Source organism: Anolis sagrei, chromosome 4, assembly GCF_037176765.1.
Source record: "Anolis sagrei isolate rAnoSag1 chromosome 4, rAnoSag1.mat, whole genome shotgun sequence".
Classification (NCBI taxonomy): Eukaryota; Metazoa; Chordata; class Lepidosauria; order Squamata; family Dactyloidae; genus Anolis; species Anolis sagrei.
The window spans coordinates 33,599,257-33,627,077 of NC_090024.1; the positions used below are offsets into that span (position 1 = coordinate 33,599,257).

At 41.0% G+C, this 27,821-nt stretch overlaps 2 protein-coding genes across 7 annotated transcripts in view; one reads left to right on the forward strand and one right to left on the reverse strand.

The window, feature by feature from the left end:
* CCNE2 (cyclin E2) lies at positions 1-27,479 on the forward strand. Of its 6 annotated transcripts, none has more exons than XM_060775624.2 (12): positions 1-79; positions 6,418-6,455; positions 7,660-7,756; positions 9,068-9,118; positions 11,072-11,223; positions 13,785-13,920; positions 14,233-14,379; positions 17,611-17,706; positions 20,467-20,601; positions 22,719-22,830; positions 25,214-25,368; positions 26,446-27,479. In XM_060775624.2, exons 2-12 carry the CDS (start codon positions 6,442-6,444, stop codon positions 26,542-26,544), a joined length of 1,194 nt encoding a protein of 397 aa, XP_060631607.2. In that variant the 5' UTR covers positions 1-79; positions 6,418-6,441; the 3' UTR covers positions 26,545-27,479. The 6 variants fall into 6 exon arrangements, with proteins under 6 accessions (XP_060631607.2, XP_060631606.2, XP_067323446.1 ...); XM_060775623.2 differs by having other exon boundaries at positions 2-79; positions 7,657-7,756; XM_067467345.1 differs by lacking the exon at positions 1-79 and adding an exon at positions 2,146-2,224 and having other exon boundaries at positions 6,421-6,455; positions 7,657-7,756.
* INTS8 (integrator complex subunit 8) overlaps positions 27,412-27,821 on the reverse strand; it is a 35,658-nt gene continuing 35,248 nt past the window's right edge. Inside the window, exon 28 of the mRNA XM_067467343.1 lies at positions 27,412-27,637. Within this exon, the coding sequence (XP_067323444.1) occupies positions 27,521-27,637 (117 nt within the window). The 3' untranslated portion in view covers positions 27,412-27,520. The remainder of the gene's footprint in view (positions 27,638-27,821) is intronic.

The following is a 27,821-nucleotide window of genomic DNA, read 5'->3' on the forward strand; positions in this document are numbered from 1 at the left end:
AGCGTGAGGCGGGGCTCTGGGCGGAGGCCTTCCCAGGACATGGAAGGAGGCTCCTCCACAGACACTGAAGTCCACTCAGGTACATTGGGGTGCACAGAGATAACATGGAATACATTGGAGTGTATTGGGGCGCATTGGAGTACACTGGGGAGCATTGGAGTGTATTGGGGTGCATTGGAATACATTGGGGTGCACTGAAGTACATTGAAGTTCACTGAGATACATTGGGGGTGTATTGGGGCTACACTGAAGTACATTGGGGTGCCCTGAGGTATTTTGGGGTGCATTGAAATACCCTGGGGCTCATTGGAGTGCCCTGAGATACATTGGAATGCACTCAAGTACTTTGGGGAGCATTGGGGGTGCATTGGAGTACACTGGGGTGCACTAAAGTACATTGGAGTGTATCGGGGCGCATCGGGATACACTGAAGTACATTGCAAGCATTAGAGTCTATTAGGGTGCCCTGAAGTATATTGGGGCTCATTGAAATACACTGAAGTGCCCTGAAGTACACTGGAATGCACTTAAGCCCTTTGGGAAGCATTGGGGTCCATTGGGGTACACTTAAGTACACTGGGATGCACTAAAGTACACTTTAGTACATTGGAGTGTATTGGGGCACATTTGCGTGCACTGAAGTACATTACGAGCATTGGGGTGCATTAGAGTGTTATTAAAGTTCATTGAGATACATTGGGGTGCACTGAGTTACATTGAAGTACACTGGAGTGTGTTGGGGCACACTGGCGTACACTGAAGCACATTGGAGCACACTGGAATACATTTGGGAGCACTGAAGGACACTGAAGTACATTGGGGTACATTGAGGCCCATTGAGCTACATTGGGGTGTACTGAAGTACATGTGAGTGTGTTGGGGTGCATTGGAGTACATTGGGGTGCAATGAAGTATATTTGAGTACACCGAAGTTAATTGAGGTACACTGAAGTACATTGGAGCATACTGGAATACATTGGGGAGCACTGACAGTCACTGAAGTACATTGGGGTGCATTGGAGTGCATTGGGGCTCATTAAAGTACATTGGGGTGCATTAGGCTGTATTGGGACTCATTAAAGTGCATTGAGATGCATTGGAGTTTATTGGGGCTCATTAGAGTACATTGGGCTGCATTGGGGCTCATTAAAATGCATTGGGGTGCCTTGGGGCTCATTAAAGTACATTGGGGTGCATTGGGGCTCATTAAAGTACATTGGGATGCATTGGAGTGCATTGGGGCTCATTAAAGTACATTGGGGTGCATTGGGGCTTATTAAAATGCATTGGGGTGCCTTGGGGCTCATTAAAGTACATTGGGGTGCATTGGGGCGCATTGGGGCTATTAAAGTACATTGGGGTGCATTGGGCTGTATAGGGGCTCATTAAAGTATATTGGGATGCCTTGGAGTGTATTGGGGTGCATTGGGGCTCATTAAAGTACATTGGGGTTCATTAAAGTACATTGGGGTTCATTAAAGTACATTGGGGTGCATTGGGGCTCATTAAAATACATTGGGATGCATTGAGGCTCATTAAAGTACATTGGGGTGCATTGAAACACAGTGGAGTGCATGGGGGCATCTTGGAATACACTGGGGAGCACTGAAGTACATTGGGGCGCATTGAGGTACATTGAAATGAATTGAGGGTCATGAAAGGGAAAGGATCCCCCCTCTTTCCCTCAGGTTTCCCCCCATCAAAATCCCAGAGACTCATTATTTGCAAAGGGGTTTGTGTCCCCTTCCTCACAATTCCTCTCTGCCTGGCTCTTGGGGTGTATTGAGGTAAATGTTTGGAAGGGAAGGGGAGGCCTTGAAACCCCCTTTTCCCCTTAGGCTTCCCTCCAAAACCACCAAATCCCCCCACTTCCCCCTCAAAAACTGGATTTAAAAGTCATTCAAAGGGGTTTCTTTCCCCCCAGACTCCTCTTTATTCCTAAAAGTGACAGCGGAGAGGAGAACGAGGAGTGTATTGGGGGGAGAAAGGCAGATTGCGGTGCGTTTGTGATGATTTGTCCCTTATTGTTGTGATGTGGAGCCGTTTTGGGGTCCCGCGGTCTCTCTCTGGGCGGGAGAAATCCGCAGCCCGGGAACTGACGGGAGGGATGAGCCTGCGCATGCGCACTTTCCGCGCTATATAGCCTCTTGGCGCCGGCGCCAGCTGAGGACAGTCCTGAGTTGGGCGGCAAGCGGCGGAGGAGGAGGAGGAAGAGGCTGAGGTGCGGGCTTTGGGGGCGCCCTTTGGGGGGCCATTTGGGGAGCGTGTCAAGAGCAGAGTGGGAGGAGGGCGGCTCCACAGAGGAGACCTAGACCTGCCTTTGCAGTCTCTCCCCATTATGGGGTTGGGGCAGTAGGGGTACCCCTTAATTCCTTCTTTTGGGGTGGGTGTCTCTATTTAGGGGTGTCCTGCAAAGTGGGGGTGAAGGTGTTGAGTTGGAGGGTTTTTTCTTCTCTTCGGAGGAAGGAGGAAGGAGGGAGGGAAGAAGGCGGGCTGCCCGCCTTCCACTTTGCCGGCTTTTTTCGTTTTGGAGGGAGAATGAATTGAATGGGGGGAAAGAAGGGGAAATAATGGGGTCCCCCAACCCATCCGCCTTTGGGGGGCTCAATGGGGGGAAATAGAAGGGATTCTAGGCGGGAAAAAGGGGTGTCTTCCCCAAAAGTTGAAGCAATTAGTCTCCCCCATGATAAGCACACTTTTGGGGCTCTTTTTTGGAGCATGAATTGATTTAAGGGGGGCAGGAGATCCCTCTATATCTGTGAGAGAATTGGGGGGTCTTAAGACCCTAATTGGGGGTGACTTCTTAGAGAATGAACTTATTCTTCTTCCCCTCAAAAATCATATATAATAATAATAATAATAATAATAATAATAATAATAATAATAAACAATAATATAGCTGCACAGATGGGTAGATTTTGGGGTCCCCTATAAAAAGGACTTTATGAGGTGGCGTAGAAATATAGTGCAAAAATTGGATGGAGTTTGGGGTCCCTATAAGAAGGACTTTATGGGGTGATGTAGAAATATAGGTGGGAGAATCGGATGGATTTTGGGGTCCCCTATAAGAAGGACTTACAGGGTGACATAGAAATATAGGTGCGAACAGGTGGGAGAATTGGATGGACTTTGGGGTCCTCTATAAGGACTTTATGGGGTGACGTAGAAATGTAGGTGGGAGAATTGGATGGATTCTGGGGTCACCCATAAGGATTTATTGGGTGACATAGAAATTGGGAGTCCCTATAAGGACTTTATAGGGCTTTATAAGTCCCTATAAGGACTTTATGGGGTGACATATAAATATAGGTGCGAGAAGTAGATGGATCTTGGGATCCCCTATAAGAAGGACTTTATGGAGTGACGTAGAAATGTAAGTGGAAGAATTGGATGGATTTTGGGGTTTCCTATAAGAAGGACTTTATGGGGTGATGTAGAAATACAGGTGGGATAATTGGATGAATCTTGGGGTCCCCTCTAAGGACTTTATGGGGTGACATAGAAATATAGGTGTGAGAAGTAGATGGATTTTGGGATCCCCTATTAGAAGGACTTTATGGGGTGATGTAGAAATGTAAGTGGGAGAATTGGATGGATTTTGGGGTCTCCTATAAGAAGGACTTTATGGGGTGACGTAGAAATATAGGTGGGAGAATTGGATGGGTTTTGGGGTCACCCATAAGAAGGACTTTATGGGTGACGTAGAAATGTAGGTGGGAGAATTGGATGGATTTTGGGGTCACCCATAAGAAGGACTTATGGGGTGACAGAAATACAGGTGGATTAGAGTAATTATCTCTTAAGAGGAGCTGGAAGACGGGAGATAGAGAATGATAGGAAGCAAATTGGGTTGCTGCTTCTCCCAATTCAAGATCACCCCCATATTTAATGTGGGCAGCTCAATTTAGGAAGGGGGCACTACTTGTCCATCTGTCCTTCTGGGTGGGTTTGCTTTGCTCTCTTTGGAGGGAAACGTCAGGGAATGAGGAAAACTGGATTCAAGCCCTCTTTACAATTTTCTCTATATTGGGGTGCAGTTTGTATTTCAGGCCTGGGCAAATATGGGTCCTCCAGGTATTTTGGACTTCAACTACCACCATTCCTAACAGCCAGTAGGCTGTTAGGAATGGTGGGAGTTGAAGTCCAAACGCCCAGAGGGCCAAGTTTGCCTAGGCCTGAAACACAGGCTGTACCCCAAGATATAGAATGTATTTTCCCCTTTTTAAAGGGAGCTTCTTCCCCTTCTCCTCCTCTCCCCCATCTACGCACCCCAAATCCCTTTGCTCAAGCATCCTTGTACTTTTACACTCCCCTCTGTATATTGGGGTTCAGATACAAGTTGTACCCCAATATATAGGGTGTATATATCAGAGGGGACACCCAAAGAGTCCAGTTGCTACCTTCAGCTCTTTACCATTCTCAGTAAATTTGTCACTGGGTCTCTGGCCCAATTTGGTAAGATGGGGTTAGACTTACAGGCATGTGCAAACTTCAGCCTTCCCAGTGTTTTGGACTTCAAGTCCCACCATTCCTAACAGTCTACCGGTTGTTAGGAATGATGGGAGTTGAAGTCCAAAACAAATGGAGGGCCCAAGTTAGCCCATGTGTGGGATAGAATAGATAGCAACTCTACAGAAAGACAAGGGGAGGGGGCATCAGGGGTGGGTTTGTGGATTGTTTCTTTTCCTTTTCATTGTTCTTATTCTTAGGGAATAAGCAAACCACAATGTGTCTCTTTGTGGCAATGAGTAATGAGACTTCTTCATAACTATCCTAAACATCCTAAAATTCTAGGAAAAGATGAGTTCTGTGCATATATTTTGGTTCACGTATTGATGCTTGTCTCAGGCAGTGTAGGGTGGGGATAAGTGGGTTCTGATCACGTCCATTGAAATATATATATATATATATATATATATATATATATATATATATCTCCCTTTTTGATGCTTAGTGGTACTATACAGTCCTTGCAATTCTTCAAATTGTTCCTTGTGCCATTTTTATTTGGATCATGTCTAACATGATGAATCCACACTGTAGAATGAATGCAGTTTGACGCCACTTTAACTGCCATGGTGGCGCAGTGGGTTAAACCCCTGTACCGGCAGGACTGAAGACCGACAGGTTGCAGGTTTGAATCCGGGGAGAGGCGGATGAGCTCCCTCTATCAGCTCCAGCTCCTCATGCGGGGACATGAGAGAAGCCTCCCACAAGGATGATAAAACATCAAATCATCCGGGCGTCCCCTGGGCAACGTCCTTGCAGACGGCCAATTCTCTCACACCAGAAGTGACTTGCAGTTTCTCAGGTCGTTCCTGACACGACAAAAAAACAAACAAACAACTGCCATGGTTCCATTTTATGGGGGCCCCGAGGGTTATAGTTTGGTGGGGCACTAGCTCTATATAGCAGAGGAGACTAAAGATCTTGTAAAACTACAACTCCCAAATTTCCATAGGATTAAGCCATGGCAGTTAGGAATTGTGGGAGTTGAAGTCCAAAACATTGTTGGCCCGAAGTTTGCCGATACCTAATCTACACTGTAGAATAAATGCAGTTTGATACCACTTTACCTGCCATGGTGTAAATTCACTCATAGTCTTACCTGGAAAGTGGATCAAAATGGCTACTGCCTGATATTAAGAGGCAACAAATGGAAGCTGCACGAACCTGAAAGTGACCAATACAGTTGGCTTTCCATATCCATAGTTCCTGTATCCACAGATCCAATTATCTATGGCTTGAAAATATATTTTTAATCCAATATATCTAATCTTGATTTTGCCATTTTATATAAGGAACATTATTTCACTTTGTCATTATATATAATGGGAATGGAGTATTTTGCTATACAGCAGATACCAAAGGTCCACTGTTTGTGTCGTATTAGGGAAAACTCCCCTAAAATATACAGCAGAGCATCCAAAAACAAACAGGATACTAAAATTGAGCATCATTTCATTACCGAGCAGAGCAAGAAGTGCCATGTGATGTGGATGTAAACGTATTCAGAGCTTAGAAGACAAACATGCAGAGTTCAATTTTTTAAAAAAATCACAAAAGGTTTGTTTACAATAATAAGAAATAACTGCATTTCTTAATCAGTAAAGAACTGAGTCTGAGCTACTCTAACACCCTCTCTGCTAAGGTTTCAAGAGAGGGAAAACTCAATCACTCCATCTCTCCTGACACACAAGTACATTGTTGTGCTTTGATAGGATCTTGGGGAAAATCACATTTGGATGTACCTTGAGTTCATGCATCAGTCCTTTTGTTCTTGGTATTAGATTTTCCTGGAGCATTAGATGAAGGAATAAGCAGCTGATGTGTATACGCAAGGGATTAGGCATAAATAGAGCTAAGTAATGCTTTGTGTACACTTCAAGCTAAGGTAAAATATTTTCTCATTTACAGGCAAGCATCTGGAATTTTAATACAATGTCAAGACGCAGGTAACATGCCATTTCTCAAATATATTATAGTGTGTGTAATTACACCCTCAGTATTTATGCATTTAATATCCTTCTTAACTTAGTTGTATACCCTTCTACTCCATTGGTGTATAAGTGTCTTTATGTGAAGATATAGAAAATATTAATTGGGTTGAGGTCCGTGAAAACATGTGCTATATTACTGGTCAGTACACATTTTGGTGCCTCAAATGTTAGCCCTGTTTCTGGTTATATCTGACCAGCTGATTCCAAAAAATGGCTTCAAACTACAGGAAAGGAGATTCCACGTAAACATTAGAAGAACTTCCTGACTGTGAGAGCTGTTCAGCAGTGGAACTCTCTGCCCCGGAGTGTGGTGGAGGCTCCTTCTTTGGAGGCTTTTAAGCAAAGGCTGGATGGCCATCTGTTGGGGTGCTTTTAATGCGATTTTCCTGCTTCTTGGCAGGGAGTTGGACTGGATGGCCCACGAGGTCTCTTCCAACCCTGATTCTATGGCACAAGTTTTCCCCTATCTGCTCTAGTTTTTGAGATACAGAATATAGGCCACTATCAGTTGCCATCTGCTCTCCCATAGAAAGCCATGATAACCATATCTAAGATATTAGAGTTGATGCAGTTCATTCATTGTAGATATCTGAATCAGCATCACTAGATAACTCCAGGAACAGACCTAAAAACCAAGACACCAAGAATGTTGTTTTTTTGGACTGTTATCGATGTGTTAGTTGCATAGTGCCATAGGACTCTTGTTTTTTCAATATATATATATAGAGAGATGGAACCCATGGTGGCGCAGCAGGTTAAACCTCTAAGCTACTAAACTTGCTGACCGAAAGGTTGGCAGTTTGAATCCGGGGAACAAGGTGAGCTCCTGTTGTTAGCCACAACTTCTGACAACCTTGCAGTTCGAAAACATGCAAATATGAGTAGATCAATAGGTATCACTCTGGCGGGAAGGTAATGGCACTTCATGCAGACATGCTGGCCACATGACTTTGGAGGCGTCTACGGACAACGCCAGCTCTTCAGCCTAGAAATGGAGATGAGCACCAACCCCCAGAGTTGGACACAGCTAGACTTAATGTCAAGGGGAAACCTTTACCTTTATGTGTGTGTGTGTGTGTGTGTGTGTGTGTGTGTGTGTGTAGAGGGAGCATACAATACAGTCTTGATGGGAGAAAATACCTTTTTCTTTTTACAGCAGCCGTTTGCAAGCTAAACTGCATCAGCCTTGCCAGGATACATCTCCTCCACAAGAACTACCAGCATCTCTTCACAATAGAAAAAGGAAAGCAATGCAAGTGAGTAGCGATTTTAAGAAGTTTCAGGGAAAATTCAATGTACAGTTACGATTAAGAATATAAACTGCCTGATTCAGTTCTTAGCCACAAGCTCACTGTGCTCCCCTGAGAAAGCCTCTTATCTGTTGACCTCCTCCTTTGAAGACAATTTTTGTCTACAGCACTGGCAATGCCAAAGCTCTTACCAAGGTTTTATATGCACTGACCCCAAATTTTTGTATATAGTGAACTTCACAAAAAAGAGTTTTGCTCCTGTTGCTGTAGTGATTTTTTTTTATTTAAAGACACAAACAAAGTTTTAAAAACTTGGTATTATGCTAGATTTCCTTTGACCAGTAGCTGGCCACTTGGAGCACCTCTGTTGTTGCTGTGAGAAGGTTCTCCATTGTGCATGTGGCAGGGTTCAGGCTGCATTGTAGTAGGTGGTCTGTGGTTTGCTCTTCTCCACACTTGCATGTTGAGGACTCCACTTTGTAGCCCCATTTCTTAAGTTTGGCTCTGCATCTCGTGGTGCAAGAGTGCAGCCTGTTAAGCACCTTCCAAGTTTCCCAGTCTTCTGTGTGCCCAGGAGGTAGTTTCTCGTCCGGTCCCAGCCACTGGTTGAGGCTCCGGGTTTTAGCCTGCCACTTTTGGACTCTTGCTTGCTGGGGTGTTCCTGTGAGTATCTCTGTAGATTTTAGAAATCTGTTTCTGCTGTGATATATTATGGGAAACTAATAAAAAGTATGGTTTTCAAAGAATGCTAACATTGAAAGAAGCCATACGGGTCATCCAATTCAACCCAATGTAACACATTGTCAGGAAAATAATATGGGATGGGACACAGAAATAATTTGGGGAGGAAGTAATAATATGTGAAATGAAACAACCAGGTCAGATAAGTAAATAAGAACATTTGTGGTTTCTAGAGGAAATAATGCCTGACTGCTCATTGGAGGGAAGGATATTAGAGGCCAAAATCAAGTACCTTGGCCACAAGATGACAAGACAGGAAAGCTTGGAGAAGATAATGATACTGAGGGAAATGGAAGGCATAAGGAAGAGGGGGAGACCAAGGCCAAGATGGATGGATGTTATCCTTGAAGTGACTGGCTTGACCTTTTTCTTTTTTCTTTTTTGATTGTGGAAAATCTTTATATGAATTGCTATTGTTGTCATCCTCAAGTCCATAGCTATTTCAGAGTTAATATGTGCTTTTCAGAAAAATTACTTGTTCTTGAAGGAAAAATGTGTGATGAATATGAAAAACTGAATATTTGCTAGCTACTGCTTCATTAATAATCAAAATACATCTATTTTTGCTTTCCAAAGGACCCCATGGGAAAGGAAGAAAACAGCATGAGGCATCAATATGAAATTCAGGTAGTACTGATCTGCATAAATGTTCTCCTATAATTGCATTCTCTAAGATGGGGGTGCATAAGACCCCTCTGGTTTGTTTATTTTGGTAGCTGTCATTCTTTATAGACTCTGTGAACAATTTTTTTTCTGCAGACCAAAAACAGTATTTCCTGGAAGTTTCTACAAGTAGCAATTCACAACAGCCCTGTGGACTGTTTAATTTAAACACTACCGTATATACCCAGCATTGCCTGCTTGCTTTCTCCCTTCTCCAGTTCTAATGAGGCTTCACAATGTTTACATGGCAATGCTCTGTCAGTGGTGGATGGCATCTCTTGGTGGCTCTTTTTCCCCCTTTTCTCTCTCATACAACATTTCTCTCCCTTCTCTTTATTTCTTTCCTTCTTCCATTGCTTTCCTCTTGTTCAATCGCAAGGCAGAACAGGGCATAGTGTTACAGCCTATGTTGGATGAGATTACACTCTCACTGAAGACACAGGTTTGCAGCTTGGGAGTTTTCTTGGACTCATCACTTGGTGGTGGCCAGGGGAGCATTTGCACGATTAAAACGTGGGCACCATCTACGCCCGTACCTTGGGAAGTCAGACTTGGCTAAGGTAGTCAATACTCTGGTTACATCCCCGAATAGACTACTGCAACACACTTTACATGAGGTTGCCTTCGAAGACTGTTCGGAAGCTCCAAATGGTCCAACAGATGGCAGTCAGATTCCTCACCAGAGCAGCATACAGAGAGAGGACATCCCTCCTGTTACGTCAGCTCCACTGGCTGTCCATCTGCTACCGAGCACAATTCAAAGTGTTGGCTTTAGCCTATAAAGCCTTAAAAGTTCTGGCCCAGTTTATCCATCCAACATATGGAGATATGTTGGATGAACCACCTTGGAGGTTAAGATTATCCGTGGAGGTCCTGCTCTCGGTCCCACCTCCTTCAGAGGTGCAGTTGGTGGGGACGAGGGATTGGGCCTTCTCAATGGTGGCCCCTCAGCTATTTATTTATTTAAAACATTTATGTTCCGCCCTTCTCACCCCAAAGGGGACTCAAGGCGGAGTACAGCATATACACGGCAAACATTCAATGCAGGGACACAGATTCACATACAATACATAAACATTAAAAACATTTATCAAAATATTAAAATACACTATTTAAAGTCATCCTAGTCATCTGTGTCAAATCATTGGGCCGCTTTATTGCCCTGTCCCGAAAACTTGGTCCCACAGCAAAGTTTTTACCATCCTACTAAAGGACAGGAGAGAGGGGGCCGACCTGATCTCACCAGGAAGGGAGTTCCATAGCCGAGGAGCAATCACCGAGAAGGCCCTGTCTCTTGTCTCCACCAATCATGCCTGTGACAATGGCGGGATGGAAAGCAGGGCCTCCTCGAAGGATCTTAATCTCCGCAATGGCTATGGAACTCCCTCCCCAGCGATGTTAGATCAGCTCCCTCCCTCCTGATCTTCAGAAAGAGAGTGAAAATGTGGCCTTTGGAGAAGAACTATAGTGTAATAGATGGACTGGAATTATGTGTAATGACTACCAGAATGAGCTGGATTATGTTTGCAAATAGTTGGTTTTATAATGATTATAATATTTTAAAGTGTTTTTATGTATTTCATTTTTTATCTTGATTTTAATTTAAATGTTTATTTTAATTGTATATTGTTGTTAAGGCATTGAATCATTGCCTATCTGTAAGATGCCTTGAGTCCCCTTCGGGGTTGAGAAAGGCAGGATATAAATATAGTAAATAAATAAATAAACATACTATTTTTCTTCCAGTTATTTAGTATGTAACTTCCAAGAGGCCGTAATATTATTAATTGATTTCCCTACAATGTATTGAAAACTTTCTCAAATACAGAATAGAGAGAATGGTGTATTTATCCTGAAGTTCTCTTGCTTCCTATGTTCTTGTCCCTAATTAATTATTTTTCAATATCTCATTTGTAGAGCTGTTGGCCCTCCACAATATCAGGCGGCATCTCCCCTTGTATAATAATAGAAACTCCTCACAAAGAAGCAACAACCACTGACTTCTCCAGATTCAAACAATACAGATTTAGAAACCTCTTCATAAACCCATCGCCTTTACCAGAACTTAGGTAAGCTGTGATTAAAAGCATTTGTAGTATTGCTATGCTGCACTATAGCAGTACCATCCATTCCTTTATCTTTCATACTTGGAAAATGGAGCCCTCGGTGGCGCAGTGGGTAAAATGATTGTTTATTGCTTATGGATGTATTGTTTTAATTTGATTTATGTTCAATTGTAGTGTATAATGGTAATTGTTTGTACTGGCATTGAATTTTTGCCATGACTTTTGTGTAAACCACTTTGAGTCCCCCTCAGGGTGAGAAAAGTGGTATACAAATACTGTAAATAATAAATAAATAAATAAATAAACCCCTCTGCTGGCAGGACTAAAAACCGACAGGTCACAGGTTTGAATCTGGGGAGAACATGGATGAGCTCCCTCCATCAGTTCCAGCTTCCCATACAGGGACATGAGAGAAGCCTCCCACAAGGATGGTACCAAATGAAAACATCCGGGCGTCCCCTGGGCAATGTCCTTGCAGATGGCCAATTCTCTCACACCAGAAGCGACTTGCAGTTTCTCAAAAAAACACAAACACTTGGAAAACGCAGAGGACCAATGCAATTAGTGATGTTTTGAGGGTCTTGTTTGTTAACTGCAGTGCTTTATATATTTTCAAGGACAGTGTTGAAAAGATAATGTAGTTGTGAAATCCTGATGGGCAAGTATGTCATAGCCTCCTTTTTTGGAGGCTTTTAAATAGGATGGATGGCCATCTGTCAGAGGTGCTTTGATTGTGCTTTTCTTGCATGGCAGAATGGGGTTGGACTGGATGACCTGCGTGGTCTCTTCCAACTCTTGTGATTCTATATTGCATTTGAGAAGATGATGCATATACATAGATATTCATGTAAAATATTTTAAAAGATCATGGCTGCAATTCACCAAATACTGTTACTGAATAGCCTGCCAGATCTGTATAACTTTGAAGAGAGATCTGGATTGATAGATGATAGATGGTTTTTTTTATGCCTGTTATCAAGAATGATGGATAGCCTGTTAAAAGGACTGACATCTGTCAAAATAATTGATACCTGTCAAATGGAGCAACATCTCTGGAAATACTAAAGTGGGACATCCACTGTGGGTTGTGTGAATCTCTCCCCACTAACCCATCCAGTAGAAACTGGCAGAGTTTTCTCAAATCCACATCCAATCAAAGCATGTTTCTAATGTCACGTACCTGCTATTTGGAACATGATCCTGAGAATCATGTGGGTCAAACTTCCCAATAGGAAGGCAACTCACAGAGGGCCCTTCCACACAGCCCTATATCCCAGAATATCAAGGCAGAAAATCCCACAATATCTGTTTTGAACTGGATTATCTGACTCCACACTCAGATAATGTGGGGTTTTCTGCCTTGATATTGTGGGATATAGGGCTGTGTGGAAGAGCCGGGGGGGGGGGGGGGGGAGGGAGTGATTTTGAAGGAGTCCCAACAGTTCAGGGACCCTGAAATAATAGCCATATTATTCTCTCATTTCCCTCATTTGCAATATCAGATTTTGTATCATTTACTATAGTATTCCAAGTGTGTGGATACTGTATCACAAGTAGACCTACTTCCCACTCTGCTTGAAGTCCCAGTGGTCTTGCTAAAGAGAAACTGTATTTATTAAATTCTACGATGCTATTTTCCTCCCTATATAAACATTCTTAAAACGGGGTGCGTTTTAGGATTGCAAGTGTATCTAATGCATGTGTCTTGGTGGAGATGGTAATGAAATTACAATCAATGGTGTATTACACTCAAAGAAATACGGTAGTATAGCTTGGAATTGTTAGGGAAAAATACCCTAAAATAAAGCAGAGCATCCAAAATACAAACAGGATACTAAAAGTTGAGCATCAGCTTATTATTATTATTATTACTCTCTTATTTCCTCTTCTTTATTCACCTCTAATTTCTTCTGCCTTTCTGTCCTATCCAAATGACATGATTTCCCCCACTTTCACTGTATAAATTATTGAAATGCACAATAAAAAATTGATTTTTACACAGGTTCACCAATGTCCACAGTTATTGTAACTTGTTTTACTTGGAAGGCAGGTACTAGTTTATTAAATGATAAACATACCTGGCAGATCATTGACATAAAAATCTGGGGGGTTTTTTGTGGGGGGTTTTTTGTCGTGCCAGGAGCAACTTGAGAAATTGCAAGTCGCTCCTGGTGTGAGAGAATTGGCTGTCTGCAAGGACATTGCCCAGGGGATGCCCGAATGTTTTTGATGTTTTATCATCCTTGTGGGAGGCTTCTCTCATGTCCCCACATGAGGAGCTGGAGCTGATGGAGGGAGCTCACCCGTGATTCGAGCCTGTGACCTGTCGGTCTTCAGTCGTGCCAGCACAAGGGTTAAACCCAGTGCGCCACTCTGTATAAACTCTACATAAGGCCGCTTTGTAAGAATAGTTTATATCAATAAACTAAGAAAAATACATTGCAGCCACCAGATCAATGTCGAAACAGTAAATTTTTTACCAAGCCGGTCTTGTTACTGTTATACTGACACACCTGGGTGGGGTTTTTTCTGTACCAAAATTTAAATATCTGTTTTGGTTTCAGTTGGGGCAATTCGAAAGATGTCTGGCTCAATATTCTCAAAAAAGAAAGCAAATATTCTCACTGCAAGCATTTTACATCTCTACACACGAACCTGCAGCCACACATGAGATCGATCCTACTTGACTGGCTTCTGGAGGTAAGCACTGAAATGCGAATGTGATATGAGTTATACAAGAGGCCTCCTTCGATCTTTGCTTTCAGGGTGCGATTCTGAAACTGGAAACATTTTGGAACGATAGTTATTTCTCTTATAACAGAGATACGTTTTAGAAATCCTGCTGGGTATAAGCAGTATATTTTGTTTCATTTTCTTGTATAGTGTTCAAAACATTTGTTTAAGAAAATGTAAGCGAAGATAAACAAAGGATGAAAATGTTTCCGCTCTGTTGTTCAGGATATTGTTTCCAGTCAAGTGACCCTAAATAAAACAAAGTTCGTTCTGTTACAGGTGTGTGAAGTATATACTCTCCACAGAGAAACTTTCTACTTGGCGCAAGACTTTTTTGACAGGTTCATGCTGACTCAAAAAAACATAAACAAAACAATGCTTCAGCTCATAGGAATTACAACACTCTTCATTGCTGCCAAGCTGGAAGTAAGTTGCTTTTTTTTTTTTTTTTTGTATGGAGCGACTTCCAATTATATATCTGGCAGTGTAACCTCTTAAACCTTGTAACTGTGTTGAATTTATTGTTTTAATTTTAAGGATGTATAAGTGATACCTTCATCCAGAAAAGGAAAAGAGGCTTTAAGGCAGTGTTTCCCAACCTGAAGGTTGAGAGCCGGTGGGGGGGGGGGGGGGGTGTCAGGGGAGTCACCAAAGACCATCAGAAAACAGTATAAACATGGGGGTTTTGTATGGGAAGTATGGTCCAATTTTATCGTTGGAGGGGTTCAGAATCCTCTTTGGATGTAGGTGAACTATAAATCCCAGCAACTACAACTCCCAAATATCAAGGTCTATTTCCCCCAAACTCCATCTGTGTTTATATTTGGGCATATGGAATATTTATGCCAAGTTTGGTCCAGATCCATCATTGTTTGAGGCCATAGTGCTGTCTGGGTGTAAAGGTGAACTACAAGTCCCAAACTCAAGGTCAATGCCCACCAAACCCTTCCAGTATTTTCTGTTTGTCTGAGTGCCAAGTTTGGTTCAATTCCATCGTTGCTGGAGTTCAGAATGCTCTTTGGTTGTAGGTTAACTACAACTCCCAAATGACAAAATCAACCCCCCCCCCCCCCAACCTCACTGGTATTCAAATTTGGGCGTATTGGGTATTTGTGCCAAATTTGGTCCAGTGAATGAAAATACATCCTGCATATCAGATATTTACATTGTCAATCATAACAGTAACAAAATTATAGTTACGAAGTAGCAATGAAAATAATGTTATGGTTGGGGGTCACCACAACATGAGGAACTGTATTAAGGGGTCGTGGCATTGGGAAGGTTGAGAACCACTGCTTTAAGGGTAGTATATGCAGAAGCTGAATATTCAGCCCAATTCAACAACAAAAAATTCAACTCCTATACATATTTCCCAGAAGTTCATTGAATGCAGCATCTAAGAAAATGTGGGAAGTTGACTTATTATTGAGCAGAGATTGAAATATTTAATCCCTATACTTGTAGTAGCTTTTGGCAGGTTAGCCTTGACTGCCATTGGAGAGGTGCAATCATATTTACTAGCTCGGCTTCTGTTAATCTTAACCTAAGTAGTGCAGAGTGAGAGATTGTGACTGACCTAAAATCTTCCATCAAGCTTAATGACTGAGTGGCACTCATTGCTGTCTGTTCCAAACTACACATGCACTATGCAAAACATGAGTTACTACAATGCCCACAGGATATAAATAAATTATTTTATTTGTCGTGTCAGGTCAATCAGTCAATTATATTACATTTCTAACAGAAACAAAGCAAACAAACAGACAAAATACAAAATTTGTGAGTTTGGTAGTTGATTAAATGTCCTTTGACCAGTATCTGGCCACTTGGAGTGCCTCTGGTGGTGTTGCTGCAAGAAGGTCCTCCATTGTGCATGTGGCAGGGCTCAGGTTGCATTGCAGCAGGTGGTCAGTTGTTTGCTCCTCTCCACACTCGCATGTCATGGATTCCACTTTGTAGCCCCATTTCTGGAGGTTGGCTCTGCATCTTGTGGTGCCAGAGCGCAGTCTGTTCAGCGCCTTCCAAGTTGCCCAGTTTTCTGTGTGCCCAGGGGGGAGTCTCTCATTTGGTATCAGCCATTGGTTGAGGTTCTGGGTTTGAGCCTGCCACATTTGGACTCTCGCTTGCTGAGGTGTTCCAGCGAGTGTCTCTGTAGATAAAAATAAATACTCTGTGTGGTTCAATTCACACCTAACCATCTCACCTTAGTTACCTGTGCCTTTCTGATTTCATTTTTGGATGGAAAAACAGCTTTCCAACCTCTGTGTTGCAACATGTGAGTGTATCAGCGGCAGTGTTTAGGTGTGTCACATTGCCTCTGAGTCTATGTGAAATAAACAATAGATCATATAGTTTAAAATATATATGATGGAAAAGTTTTCATGAGAACTATTGTGTTCCATAAATTTTGTTATTACAATTCATGTGTATGTATATATCTCATATAAGGGTGTTGGTTTAACCCAGACCTGAGCAGAATTCAGACATCAACTCCCACAATTCCTAACAGCCTACTGACTTAGGAATTGTGGGAGTTGAAGTTCAAAACACCTGGAGGCCCGAAGTTTGCCCATGCCTGGGATAGACAGAACTTAGTACTGCCATCTTGTCTAATTGTAGTTATTATTGGCATATTTGGTCTGGATTTTGCAATAATAATAATAATAATAATAATAATAATAATAATAACTTTATTTATACCCCGCCACCATCTCCCCAAGGGTACTCAGAGCGGCTTACATGAGACCAAGCCCAACAACACATCAATAAAAACGCTTTGTGACATACTGTGATTTGCATGTGAACTGGCTCATATGTTGGGCAGGGTTTGACCCGTAGTGCATCTTTCTAAATATGACCATATAGTTAATCACACAAAAAAGAGATTTATATGAATTATATAAACAAGTGCACACAATCTGTCAATGAATTATCAATGTGTTGTCGAAGGCTTTCATGGCTCGAATCACTGGGTTGCTGTGAGTTTTCTGGACTGTATGGCCATGTTCCAGAAGCATTATCTCCTGACGTTTCGCCCACATCTACGGCAGGCATCCTCAGAGGTTGTGAGATCTGTTGGAAACTAGACAAGTGGGGTTTATATATCTGTGGAATATCCAGGATGGGAGGAAGAACTCTTGTCTACTTGAGGCAAGTGGGAATGTTGCAAATGGCCACCTTGATTAGCATTTAATAGTCTTTCAGCTTCAAAGCCAGTTAAAAACTCCCAACAAGGGATTCCCCCAGGCAGCAACCAGCCAGACTTTGAAGCTGCAATGCCATTAAATGCTAATTAAGGTGGCAATTTGCAACATTTACACTTGCCTCAAGCAGACAACCTGGGTCATTCCATAGATATATAAACCTCACTTGCCTAGTTTCCAAAGTCTCCTCAACCTCTGGTGATATCTGCCATTGATGTGGGTGAAACGTCAGGAGAGAATGCTTCTGTAACATGGCCATATAGCCTGGAAAACTCACAGCAACCCAATGAATGATCGCTTGGACCTGAAAATAAAATCTGAATTGGGTGTCCAGTCTCTAACATTGAAAGCCACAATTAAATAAGATTGATGAGTGCTCTATTCAGCAGTTTGTCCATTCACTGCACTCTGATATTAACACTTTATTTTGTCTTTCCTTCTTTCTTTTAACAAGGAGATCTATGCACCCAAATTACAGGAATTTGCTTACGTTACTGATGGTGCTTGCAGTGAAGAGGATATTATAAGAATGGAACTCATTGTACTGAAGGTAAAAAAATATGGTGCTATTACTAGTGTTGCTTAAGGTCCCCTGGTGGCACAGCGGGTTAAACCGCTGAGCTATGGAACTTGCTGACCAAAAGGTCGGCAGTTCGAATCTGGAGAGTGGGGTGAGCTCCTGCTGTTAGCTCCAGCTTCTGCCATCCTAGCAGTTTGAAAACATGCAAATGTGAGTAGATCAATAGGTACAGCTTCTGCAGGGATGTAACAGTGCTCCATGCAGTCATGCTGGCTACATGACCTAGGAGGTGTCTATGGACAATGCCAGCTCTTCAGCTTAGAAATGGAGATGAATACCACCCCCCAGAGTCGGAAGTGACTAGACTTAATGTCAAGGAGAAACCTTTATCTTTACTTTACTTACTAGTGTTGTTTTAGGGATTGCTATATTGCCTTTTTAGTAGGAATAAATGGAAAGATTGCTAGAGGCAAACTCACATAAATTTGATCAATACTATAAAAATGTCCTAGGAAACCTCCTCTTGCACGGCTTTATGGCGAAGCTATTTTTGTTTTCGTCTGTTAATGGGAACACTTGACCTGGAAAAAAGATTCATTCTGAGAAATGAGGGCACTTGGCCAGATTTCCTGAAGCAAGGGCTTTATCTTGCAAAACAACAGATGCAGAGCTGTTACCAGTGTGTGTTGCACAAACAAAACATGAGGCTCATGTTTCATGCAACCTCCCCCCCCCCTTCCTTCACAGCTTTACATGAAAAACCTTAATATGTTGGGAAAGGGAAAGAGTAGAATCATCTCTGAATTGTCACCAGCATCATACAGAAACAGGTCCATCCCACTGGCTAATGCCAAAGTTCAGTGAGAATAAATACAAAATTATCGCCATTAGTCTGGAATATCAGCTTGTAAAAGAATATTGTAATATTTTAGAGATTAACTGAGAGAATGAAACTGTTAGTAACATATCTGTAGATTAAGACTGGATCTACACAAGCCATATCATGCAGTTTGAACTGGACTGAACTGCTTTATATGGGTCAAAACTTGACCATATAATTGTTGGGCAAGTGGGCTTATTAACAAAAGACCCTTCTCATAAATGTACAGCAGAGTAACTTATCAGCAGTAGTGTGACCCAGCACCAGTAGCCAAAAGTGATAAAAACAACAACCTTCACACTGGAGCTTCACACATACTGAGATTTGCCTTCTCACAGATAATAATAATAATAATAATAATAATAATAATAATAATAATAATATCTAACTGTAAAGACACTGGCGCAAGCCAGTAAAGGTGGTCCCAGTGGTGATCGGCACACTGGGTGCAGTGCCTAAAGACCCTGGCCTGCACTTAAACACAATCAGCGCTGACAAAATTACCATCTGCCAGCTGCAAAAGGCTGGGGTCTGCACGCATTATTCACCGATACATCACACAGTCCTAGACACTTGGGAAGTGTCCGACATGTGATCCAATTCAACATCCAGCAGAGTGTCTGCTGTGGACTCATCTTGTTGTGTTTCAAATAAATAAATTTAATAATAATAATAATAATAATCGCTGATACATCACACAGTCCTAGACACTTGGGAAGTGTCCGACATGTGATCCAATTCAACATCCAGCAGAGTGTCTGCTGTGGACTCATCTTGTTGTGTTTCAAATAAATAAATTAAATAATAATAATAATAATAATAATAATAATAATAATCGCTGATACATCACACAGTCCTAGACACTTGGGAAGTGTCCGACGTGTGATCCAATTCAACATCCAGCAGAGTGTCTGCTGTGGACTCATCTTGCTGTGTTTCAAAGAATAATAATAATAATAATAATAATAATAATAATAATATTTGCTGATACATCACACACTCCTAGACATTTGGTAAGTGTCCGACGTGTGATCCAATAGAGTGATCTTGTCTTCTGTGGACTCATCTTGTGTTTCAAATAATAATAATAATAATAATAATAATAATAATAATACCTTTATTTTTATACCCCGTCTCCATCTCCTCAAAGGGATTCGGGGCGGCTTACATAGGGACAAGCCCGGAAAAACATAGGTTAAAACACAACGCGATAAAATAATAAAATAAAAATAAAATAAACACATCACAATAACATAACAAAACATATCATAGAAACAATCCCTAGCCTGAACAGTAATAAATACTAAGGCTTACCTCATTGTGAGGCCTTCTCACAGACTGTGACATTTCTCCCACTGAGGCAAACTAATACAGAGGCCTACTGAGCTACAGGCACACCTGCTTATAGAGAACTGCAGCTTTTGCTGAGTCATTGCATCCATTTAACTCTTTCACTGCTTGAGCTCCTTCTATCAGCTCCAGCTCCTCATGTGGGGACATGAGAGAAGCCTCCCACAAGGATATCAAAACATCCGGGCGTCCCCTGGGCAACGTCCTTGCAGACGGCCATTTCTCTCACACCAGAAGCGACTTGCAGTTTCTCAAGTTGCTCCTGACATGACAAAAAAACCCCTGCTTGACTCACATTTTTGTAATTAAAAATATCTAGTTAATTTTTAATATTTCTGACAATAATTCAGTTTCAAAATGCATTTTATGACAGTGTGGATCCAGCCTTAGTCTACAAAAGGTTATGCTATCAACTTTGCCTCTATGGCACTACAAAACTCCATTGTATGCTACAGTTCAGTGAGCTTGATTTGCTAAGATTGTAAATATTCAACCGCTATATGTTTAACTACTGCAATATCTATTCTAATGCCTTGGTTATTATTTTCAACCCTCTGCAGGCTCTAAAGTGGGAGCTGTGTCCACAAACAATAGTCTCTTGGTTGAACCTTTATCTCCAAGTAGATGCGGTCAAAGACGCTCCAAAGGTGCTGCTACCTCAGTATTCTCAGGAAAAGTTTATTGAAATAGCTCAGGTGAGCTCCTGTTCCAGTCTATATGGTGTTTCATAGCATTAAGTGAGCAATCCAGATCAAGAGGAAAAGATCTTTTCTGCTTAGATCAGAGAGAGGCAGCTTCAGTGTTTTTAAATGCAATATGGGTCTTTGGGTGACATTGCTTCCAGCCACTTGCTGGAAATATATTAAGTTTTTGCTTAAGCAGCTGTCTATAGCTTTTCTTCTCATCTTGCACTCACTGTATGGCTTGGACTATGCCAATTTGTCTCTAAGAGCACACTGTTATCTCACATTGTTCTCAGGAACACCTACTTGGAATACAAAACATGTCGGTCACATTGATGTGAAAGGCATATGTCCATTTGAGAGGGACTCGATCCTTCTGATCACTTAATGCTCTTAATGCTTCAGTTTCAAAAGAATTAGTGTCCTCTTTTGCCCTTTATTTGTATAATAATAATAATAATAATAATAATAATAATAATAATAATAATAATGGGTTGTTGTAGGTTTTTCCGGGCTATATGGCCATGTTCTGGAGGCAATTTTTCTCCTGACGTTTCGCCTGCATCTATGGCAAGCATCCTCAGAGGTAGTGAGGTCATATGGCCATATAGCCCGGGAAAACCTACAACAACCCAGTGATTCCAGCCATGAAAGCCTTTGACAATAATAATAATAATAATAATAATAATAATAATAATAATTGCAAAAATACTGTGGGACTTTCGAATCCAGACTGACAAAGTTTTGGAACACAATACACAATTGTGGAAAGAAAAAAGTTTGGATTATTGATGTCGCCATACCGGGTGACAGTTGCATTAAGGAAAAACAACAGGAAAAACTCAGCCTTTATCAGGACCTCAAAATCGAATCGCAAAGGCTCTGGCATAAACCAGTACAGTTGGTCCCAGTGGTCATCGGCACACTGGGTGCCGTGCCAAAAGATCTCAGCCGGCATTTGGAAACAATAAACATCGACAAAATCACGATCTGTCAACTGCAAAAGGCCACCTTACTTGGATCTGTTCATATCATTCGAAAATACATCACACAGTCCTAGATGCTTGGGAAGTGTTCGACTTGTGATTTTGTGATACAAAATCCAGCATGTAGATCTCATTTGCTGTGACATACTGTGTTTTTGTGTCAATAATGATAATGATAATGATAATATTTCCCACAGCAGCCCCAACTTCAGGAGGCAAGGGCTGGAGGCAGAAGTCTGTGTAATAGTCGCACCCCCATTTTTTTTATCAAGTAGTAGTTCCACCCTCTTCTTTGATAAAAAGGGGATTAAAGGTGCAACTATTATGAGATGAAATATGGTAATTAAAATCACGATTGTGAAACCTGGAAAAGTGGAGAGATGTCTGTACGCTCCACTGTCCTTAACGAAAAGAGTGTGGGTCAATCACAAATAATAGAACCATCGATCAATTTGGATGTTTACTCCATTCAGTTCTGCTACTCAGAACAATCTCTTGGCCTCAGAATTCTTTTAGTTCTTTGTTTGTTGCTGTCTTTAGTTGGCACATTTTAGAATTCTGTTTACTAATAATAATAATTTCATTTCTCACTCACCTCTCATGGCTCGAGGCAGGTTACTGATTAATTAAAACACATAAACATTGTAAAAATACCGCAAATACACATATTAAAATGTGTTTCTATAAAAGATACATATTTAAATATATTTCTATAATATATATATTAGAATGTTTAAAAGAAATAGTTGGTTCGTCTGTCAGCTCCAGCTTCTCATGCGGGGACATGAGAGAAACCTCCCACAGGATGGTAAAACATTTGGGCATCCCCTGGGCAACGTCCTTGCAGACAGCCAATTCTCTCACACAAGAAGTGTCTTGCAGTTTCTCAAGTCGCTCCTGACATGAAAAAAAGTCTTCAAGATAGTTCTGCTTTAAAGGCTAAGATTTGCAGAATTGTGGGGAAAGCACATTTTAATAGCTCAGTCAACACCTTTATCTTGCAGCTGCTATTTCTAGAGTATGTGTAATTGATGTATTTTTGGACTGTGAAATAAGGCTACAATGATTAGCTGATTTGTTGGATATTTAAATGGACTGGACATAATGCAGTTTCTAACACTTTCATGTGATTTCTTTTTACAGCTTTTAGATATCTGCATTCTGGATGTCAATTCTCTGGATTTCCAGTATAGAATATTAGCAGCAGCTGCACTCTGTTATTATACCTCAATAGTAGTAGTCAAGAAAGTTACAGGTATGGTGAAATGACATTTCTTGTACATTTCAGTTCTGTTTTAGCTGTTGTAAGATAGCTATATATGTTTGACTAGGCAATGCACCATAGACATGACAAATGGCAATGAAGGTTTTGAAAACAAATAGTAATAGACCCTAAATCAGTGGTTCTCAACCTGTGGGTTCCCAGGTGTTTTGGCCTTCAACTCCCAGAAATCCTAAGAGCTGGTAAACTGGCTGGCATTTCTGGAAGTTGTAGGTCAAAACACCGGGGGACCCACAAGTTGGGAACCACTGCCCTAAATAAAAGAGGTGTAGGGGACATGTATCAAACTGAAGGCTTGCGGGCTGAATCCAGCCCTCCATGATATTTTATGTGGCCCTCCAGATGCTGGGGTACAACTTCTATATTCCTCATTAGATACAGCAGCATCTGGAAGGCTGCAGTTTGTTCTGTTTACTAAGGATAGTGGAGATTGAATTTAGAAACAAGACTGGCTTTAAAATTTCAATTGACCTGAATATCTGCTTCTTTTTGAGAGTTGCCTAATTTGCCTATTATTAGGAAATTAACTTTTTTTTAACCTCTCTTCATTATGATTTGATACATCTATCTCCTTTCTCTGTTTCTAATCACTGGAGAGGGAGAGAAGGAAGAAGTATTGGCATTTAGACTGCTTTATTATGTAATTTTATGTAATTTTGATTATGTTGCTTGTTGTTTATGTTTTGGTTTTATTTTGCTGTAATATGTTGTCCAGGCTTGGCCCCATGTAAGCCGCTCTGAGTCCCTATTCGGGAGATGGTGGCGGGGTATAAATAAAGTTTATTATTTATTATTATCATTATTACAAATTCAGTGTGGAAGCTATTCAGCATTTTTGACAAATGCATAATGCTTGCATTCAGTCCAATATTGTAGATGCAAGTTGCGCATGCATCTACAGTATTGAACTGAATGCAATACTCTTATTGTAAAAGTATGTTAATTGGCCATATAGAAGTGCATACACACATTGGTTTGTACAACACTAGTGAATCCACTGCATAACTTCATGAATGTGAAGTTACACTCAACAGGATTTAAGTCATATTTGTATACCTTCCACTTCCTCACCTGTTCTGCATGTTCTTGTCACCTCCATCTATCAGCAACTTAGCTTCAGTAATGTCTTCGTTAACAGTGGTCACTTCCTGTCATCTAAATACCCCAAACCCGTTTCTTTTCAAACCACTTTTAATATTTTCTGGTAACTGAGACAGTATTAACATTGAGTTGTGTGTGGTGAGGAAGAGGGCGGTGCCAACTGATTGCTTTGGTTTCACTTCTAAGATGATTGTGATCTTTTGATTTTTCTAGTGCTGTTTACGTTCACCTCTTTTCCTCATAGTATTTGGTTTACAGATGGCTTAATCCCAATAATCCCAAGATATTAGTAGAGTAACTGATCTGGACATAGTTCTTGCCGAAATTCAGTCAATACAACTATTATTATTATTATTATTATTATTATTACGGGACCTGTTTATTATTTATGATCCTGTCTTTCTAACTTCAGTTCCTTTATCTGTTAGGAAACTCTGTCTAAAACTACAGTCTCCTAGAAAAAAGCATTCTCAAATCTATTGTTTTTCTCCAGCTGCAGAACAAGAAATTAAACTGTTCTTTTAGTTCTGGCTTGGACACTGTACTGTCAATAGATGATTGCTTTGTCCTTCTGCAAAGCCCTTTCCCCTTCTAAATGTTTTTCCAGTATGTGGTATGATCCCAGAAATGTCATTTTGAAAACGATGTGTTGTTGAAGGCTTTCATGGCTGGAATCACTGGGTTGCTGTGAGTTTTCCAGGCTGTATAGCCATGTTCCAGAACATGGCCATACAGCCTGGAAAACTCACAGCAACCCGTAACATTTTCCCTTTCTAAGCAGCTTTGTTACTGGAATGGGTTATGGCCAAATCTTGTTACCTGCATACCTAGCTATAAACTGGAAACCAAGGCCCTTGTCTACATTGCCATATAATGTCATTTCAAATTGCATTATATGGACTGATATAATGTAGTTTTAACTTCATTATATGACAGTGTAGATGGAGCCTGAATTGAAGGAGCTGAACGTTGTTACACTGGGAACATCTAAAGAAAGAGCAAAGGTGTATCCATGCAATTCTTGAACATAGTCCTCTAATTTGTGTCCATAAATATCAAAGCATATTAATTCTGAAGTGGCAAACTTTTAGAAACGAAAAATCACAATGAAATCCTATTGTGTATTAGCCATTTTCTCATTGGGCTTTCAGAATATGAACCTTGGTCTCCTAGTGGTTTCCACAGTCTTTGTATGTTGTAAAGATAAGCTTCAATTCAGGTATCTACAAATAAAATCGTATTTTCTTCCTTTTAGGCTTGGAATGGGATAGCATTGCAGAATGTGTAGAATGGATGGAGCCATTTTTTCGGGTAGCAAAAAAATACCCGGTGAAATTGAAGAACTTCAAGAAGATTGCAACAGAAGACAGACACAATATACAGACTCACACAAATTATTTGGATATGCTGGTAAGTGCCGTTCTTATTGCTTCGGCCTCTACATGAGCTTGGTTTCCAGTGTGAAAATAATGTACCTCAGGGTGAAGGAAGTCCGCTATGTCTAGTTCAACCACAATGTGATAGGTTTTTAAATGCTTGTATGTTATTGTTCATTGTTATTATTTTTGTTTTGAGATTTATTTTACTGTTTTGTATTGATTATTTTGTTACTGCCTTCGTTTTATTGATGTACTGCGGGCTTGGCCTCATGTAAGCCACACCAAGTCCCTTGGGGAGATGGTAGCGGGGTACAAGTAAAGTTTTTGTTGTTGTTGTTATTATTATTATTATTATTATTATCTACGTAGTTATCTGCAACTTGGCAAATGTATTTGTAAAAACCCAGCAGGCAAACACCTATCTGTATAGCACTGGAGAGCAATTCCTTGTTGTTGGTTCTTGTGCCTTCAAGTTGCCTCTGATTTATGGCAATGCTGTTCTGGGGTTTTCTGAGGCTGAGTTTGTGGCTTACCCACAATCGCTCATTCAGTGGTTTTCATGGCCAAGCAATGGCTCCAGCTGTAGTTTTGAGTCATAGTCCAACACTCAAGCCACTATGCCCGGCATGGGCAAACTTGGGCCCTCCAGGTGTTTGGACTTCAACTCCCACAATGTTAGGAATTGTGGGAGTTGGAGTCCAAACACCTGGAATGCTAAAGTTTGCCCGTTCCTGCAATATGCCATACTGGCTCGATAAGTAACCTAGCAATCGGTGAGCTCTGGACAAAATCTGTTTGTTTGCAGCAAATGGTTTGTTCTAAGAAAAGGTACTTATAGTTTAAAGTATTTATTTGTGGCCAGTAAGTGACAGCGAATTTGCCTGGCATCAGCTATCTGAATTGCTCACTGGACAGTTTGCCCAAGTTCTTAAAAGTAAGCAAATTGTTCTTGACTGCGATGACCTGAAATGATTATTATTGCTTCAAGGGTCTATACGTTTACTTCTCTCCAAAACAAATCTGAATTCACATTATGAATTGCCAGTAAAGTTGCAGAAGTAGCAGTGCACAAGTGGTTTTACAGCACTGGTTTCTTTTCATGGAACAGGATGAAGTTCATTATGAAATAGAAGTTACACGGCCAAGCCAGCAATCACCAGTGTCTACCGGAGGCATAATTACTCCGCCAAAGAGCTCTGAAAAGTGAAATTCGAGTATCCAGATAACATGCTCAGCCCAGGAACTGTTTAAGACGTCTGAAAACAACACATATGGAACTTTTACATGCTGAGAAATGTGGAAGACGACGAAGGAAGAAGCTCAGATGTGACTGTCCTGTTCCTTCCAGTTTGCACCTGAACCAGCTCTTCGCCCAAGCACAAACTGTGGAGCAGTTAAATCCACAACTATGAATTTTTAACCTCTTTGATTTTGAATTTGATGAGGGATGTGGGTTAACCTCTTAACGTTTTAGCTGTGTGTAAGCTAAGCAATGCCTTTCTATAACATGACAAGAGGAGAGGAGATGTATTGGCCCATTTCTGTGGCGAAAAAGCAGATCTAAATGAACTAAGTTCCCTTAAGAGGTCAAATCTTGGCACTAAGCCCCATTATGAATCTGTAATGTTCATGTCAACCTTCCTGTTTCAGTACACAAACTTGTGTAGCTATGGAATGGAATGGACCTGATCTGCCATTACTAATGGGTGAGGAGACTCTCTTAATGTGAGCTATAATCTTACAGGGCAAGAACTGCTCGTAACTGGAGAAAGATCTTCTATGATACACTGCCTTTTCTGACATGAGGTGCTACCATATTGTCTATATGCAAACATACTCCAACAATGCAGGGGGGGGGGGGGGAGTAAACAGAGCCAGAACAGTCTTAGTACTAAAGAGAGCTAAGCTCTGCTGACAGTAGATCCCTGTTAATGCTAACAGACTTCATTCGACTTTGAAATGCATTACAAAAGGTAATGTTGTTGGGGAAAAACATACCTTCAATATATACCTCTGTATAGTCTTGTAAAAATTGAGGAATTTTAAGTTTTCTATAAAGGAAAATGCCACACAGTATGTTTATAAATATGTATTGTAAAAAAAAGTGTCATGAGTTAAATAAAATATTGGGAATATCTTGCAGCTGGTTGATGTTCCATCTCACTACGCGACAAATTAATGCACTAAAAGTACAGTTTTGCCATTGCTTGAAGAAACTTCTTCTTCCGCCTCTGAGCAGCCAGCTGTAGGACTTCTTCTGGATTACTAGAATTCAGCTCTGTCTGCCCAATAGCTTTAATCTAAATACCGAAACATCAATATGAATTTAACATTTAGAAATTCGCATACTTTAAAACAGCAGCACAACAAACTATAAACACTCCAGCCAAAGTAGTCAGCTGGGGTAATTTCCACTGTTTTGGGAGGGCCCTAAGCCAGAAACAAAATCATAACAAGGCATCTAGAGCAGGGGTTATCAACCTG